Raw genomic sequence first — 3,117 nt, 5'->3', positions numbered from 1 at the left:
CCTGTTACAGCACCCTCTTTGCTCATCTTCCGCCCATGCTTTAACTGGGCTCTTCCCTCACCTCACCCCTGACCTCTCCTCCAGCCCCCAAACCCCTCTCCCTGCCTGGCTCTAACCCTCTGTCTGCTCAACCGCAGGTTCCAAGAGCCACCTGGGGACCCTGTGGAGTCAGCCCACAGAGGGGAGAGTGGTTCTTGTCTAAGATGGGGGCACGTGCATCCAAGGAGCAAGCAGTGTGGGACATCTGCTGTGCACCCCGGGCCTCTGTGGAAGCCCCCGTGACTTGGGCTGCTCTGCCCCCCAGGCAGTCATGGGCCCTGCCTGTGCCTACTGACCTCTGGGAGCCCAGCCTGTAACTGACCCCGCCTGCTGGCCCGACATGGGACCCCCTGTGCCGGCCCCTCCTGGGTGGGGTACCCCACCCCCTGGAGGTACACCTGTGTGCCCTTCGTCTGCCATCTCTGGATGGGCCCCTGCTCCAGCTGCCTCAGCGCCTTCAATCTGGGCCTGGGGCGTCTCCAGCTTTGATCCCCCCGCGGGGAGCCAGCGCTCCACCCCCTTGGCCTCTGGAGTATTTCCTTACCCCGGGGGACCCCCACCCCCATACTCCTCCGTCCCTCCAGCTCTGAGCGGGGACGCCCCCAGCCCCTGTGCCCAGGTGAGGTGGCAGACTCCGGGCAGCTCAGCCCCCGGGCTGCAGTGCGGGGGCCATCCAGAGACGCTTCCCACTTGAAGACATGCCAAGTCCTTCCATTAGAACAGGCGTCCAGGTTCAGCGTTTGGGCCCCCAAACTGTTCTGCAGCCCAGAACTCTGCCCTCTGCCCCCTTCCCCCAGCACAGACCCTCAGCCCGAACCCCGCTGCCCCCGCCCCCCACCGGGCACCCCCCAGGGCCCGCTGCCGCCTCTTCCAGCTCTAATATATCCTTGGGGATCACCCACTCCAGCGCTTAGGGACCCGTGGGGTCCACTGAGGCCTACTGTGCACGCTGCCCAGATAATTTACAATCTTTATGTCTGCTGAGCTGAGCTCTGCTAATTCAGGTCATGGCACCTGTGCCCTGGACTTCTCACGCTTGTGCTTTGAACTCTTCTCCCCACCGCCGCCCGCCTGCCGTGATGGAGGGCATAGTGCATTCTTCTGAGATATGTGATAGTGAGTGTGTGTTTTACATTTACATAAATGATGCTGTTCTGTCAATTGTATTTATGTTTCATTCATTAGTATTATTTTAAGACCCAGCCTCACTTGTATATGTATACAGTTCCTTCACATTTTCAAATTTGTTAGCAAAAAGTTTTTCATGCTATTCTTTCCTACTACTTTTATAATCTTCGGCATCCCACTTTTCTTTGCTAATATTGCATGTATTAAAAGAAGAAATCTTACCATGGATCTCTTGGTTTTACTGAACCCACTGTTAACTCATTGATTCTCTCGTGTCTTCTGAAGACTCTCCTCTTGTCTATTTATTGTGAGCTTATTGTGCGTTTTGTAATGTCTTACAGGTGGCACTCAGTCAATTCATTTTTAGCATTTATTCTTTTCTAATATAATTTTTTCTTTTAATAAATTTAATTATTTAATTAATTAATTAATTAATTATTTTTGGCTGTGTTGGGTCTTCGTTTCCGTGCGAGGGCTTTCTCTAGTTGTGGCAAGCGGGGGCCACTCTTCATCACGGTGCGCGGGCCTCTCACTATCGCGGCCTCTCTTGTTGCGGAGCACAGGCTCCAGACGCGCAGGCTCAGCAATTGTGGCTCACGGGCCCAGTCGCACGCCCCGCGGCATGTGGGATCTTCCCAGACCAGGGCTCGAACCCGTGTCCCCTGCATTGGCAGGCAGATTCTCAACCACTGCGCCACCAGGGAAGCCCTCTAATATAATTTTTAATGCTATAAAATTTCCTCTAAATATACCATTTGAGATGTATTCCATAGTAATGTGTTGTTTTTATTTTTGTGTCTTCTTAAGCAGTTCTTATTAAAGAAGAAATCAAGTAAATTTCCATTGTCTTCTTATTGTTGCAGACAAACCAGAATCTTCTTTGTGGTTTTAAGAGTCTCTGTAGATCTCTCTATAATCATCCAATTACTGTTCTGTTCACTATTGGTGTTATAATAGAGTACTAATTAAAATGAAAAAATTTATATAATATAGCTTGAATGTTAAAACAGAAGTTATTCACTTAGAATATTCATGTACTAATAGTATGTGCACTACCCTGAGAACTACAGTTTCTCAAGCAGCACTTTCCACAAAATCTCTGAAGCAGAAGTATTTTCTTATACTGATTCTGAGAGAAGTCATTAAAAATACATTTTGAAGGGAGTAAAAAGAAAATGCTCAAGTTTCTTGGTATAGTTTTGGAATTTGAAATAATCGATCGGTTGGAAGGTTGAGTTAACCTTGAGGAACCCACGTCCGTGCCCGGCATCTGAAGGTGATGGGTTTCAGTCCTCGACCTGGAAGCGGTTTCATCCTAAAGAGTGGAGGCCACCCCCTTCCATTCCTTATGTCTTCCCTCCAGGCCCCGTGCTCTGGGTGATGCTTCTTTAAAGAGGGTGCACATGCCTCTCACTGAGGCTTGTCTTGGATAGTGAAGATGCCTTTCTCTTTATGCACTGATTGCAAGAGTCTGGACAAATCTGAGACTGCTGGTGCCCACGTGACTGGCCCCTAGAGGTCACGGAGGGTGGGCATGGCCTCCGGCAGCTGGGCTGCTAGGCCAAGCCTCCCACAGTGTCCCATGGAGCAGCCCAGACCAGGTTGGGGAGCCCCGCCGTGTCGCCAGATTCCACCCCAGGCACGACAGTGCACAGAGAACGGCAAATGTCACCTTACAGCTGGGACAGGACCCTTGGTAGGCCTGCTTGGCAGGGAGGCTGAGGGCCACACAGGACCCGCGTCTCCTCCATAACCCCCCTCCCCCGCCCCCGGCCCCAGGTTTTCAGTGCCTCCTGCTCCCTATTTGCATTTGAAGAATTTCAATGGTAGGAGTAACAGGAAGAATGGATACCCATATACCCTCCAACTAGATGGAACCTTACTATTTTGCAGTTTTTGTTTCATGTCTCTCTAGTCAGCAAATATTCTTACAAGTGATGTAACCTGTAT

The 3,117-nt window shown here is 50.8% G+C and overlaps 1 protein-coding gene across 1 annotated transcript; it reads left to right on the top strand.

Annotated features, from left to right (window-relative positions):
• Positions 1–360: 360 nt before the first annotated feature.
• PRR23E (PRR23 family member E) lies at positions 361–1,560 on the top strand (the record flags this gene model as incomplete). Its single annotated transcript, XM_082413764.1, is given in 4 exon segments — positions 361–470; positions 472–686; positions 689–876; positions 878–1,560. Coding segments are annotated over 4 exon segments (555 nt in total), but the record flags the coding sequence as incomplete, so codon positions are not given.
• Positions 1,561–3,117: the final 1,557 nt, after the last annotated feature.

The sequence above is a fragment of the Balaenoptera physalus genome (genome assembly GCF_965194825.1).
Source record: "Balaenoptera physalus genome assembly, chromosome: 11".
NCBI classification, from domain to species: domain Eukaryota; kingdom Metazoa; phylum Chordata; class Mammalia; order Artiodactyla; family Balaenopteridae; genus Balaenoptera; species Balaenoptera physalus.
The sequence above is the reverse complement of the archived record's forward strand: the minus strand, read 5'-3'. Positions and strand labels throughout refer to the sequence as shown.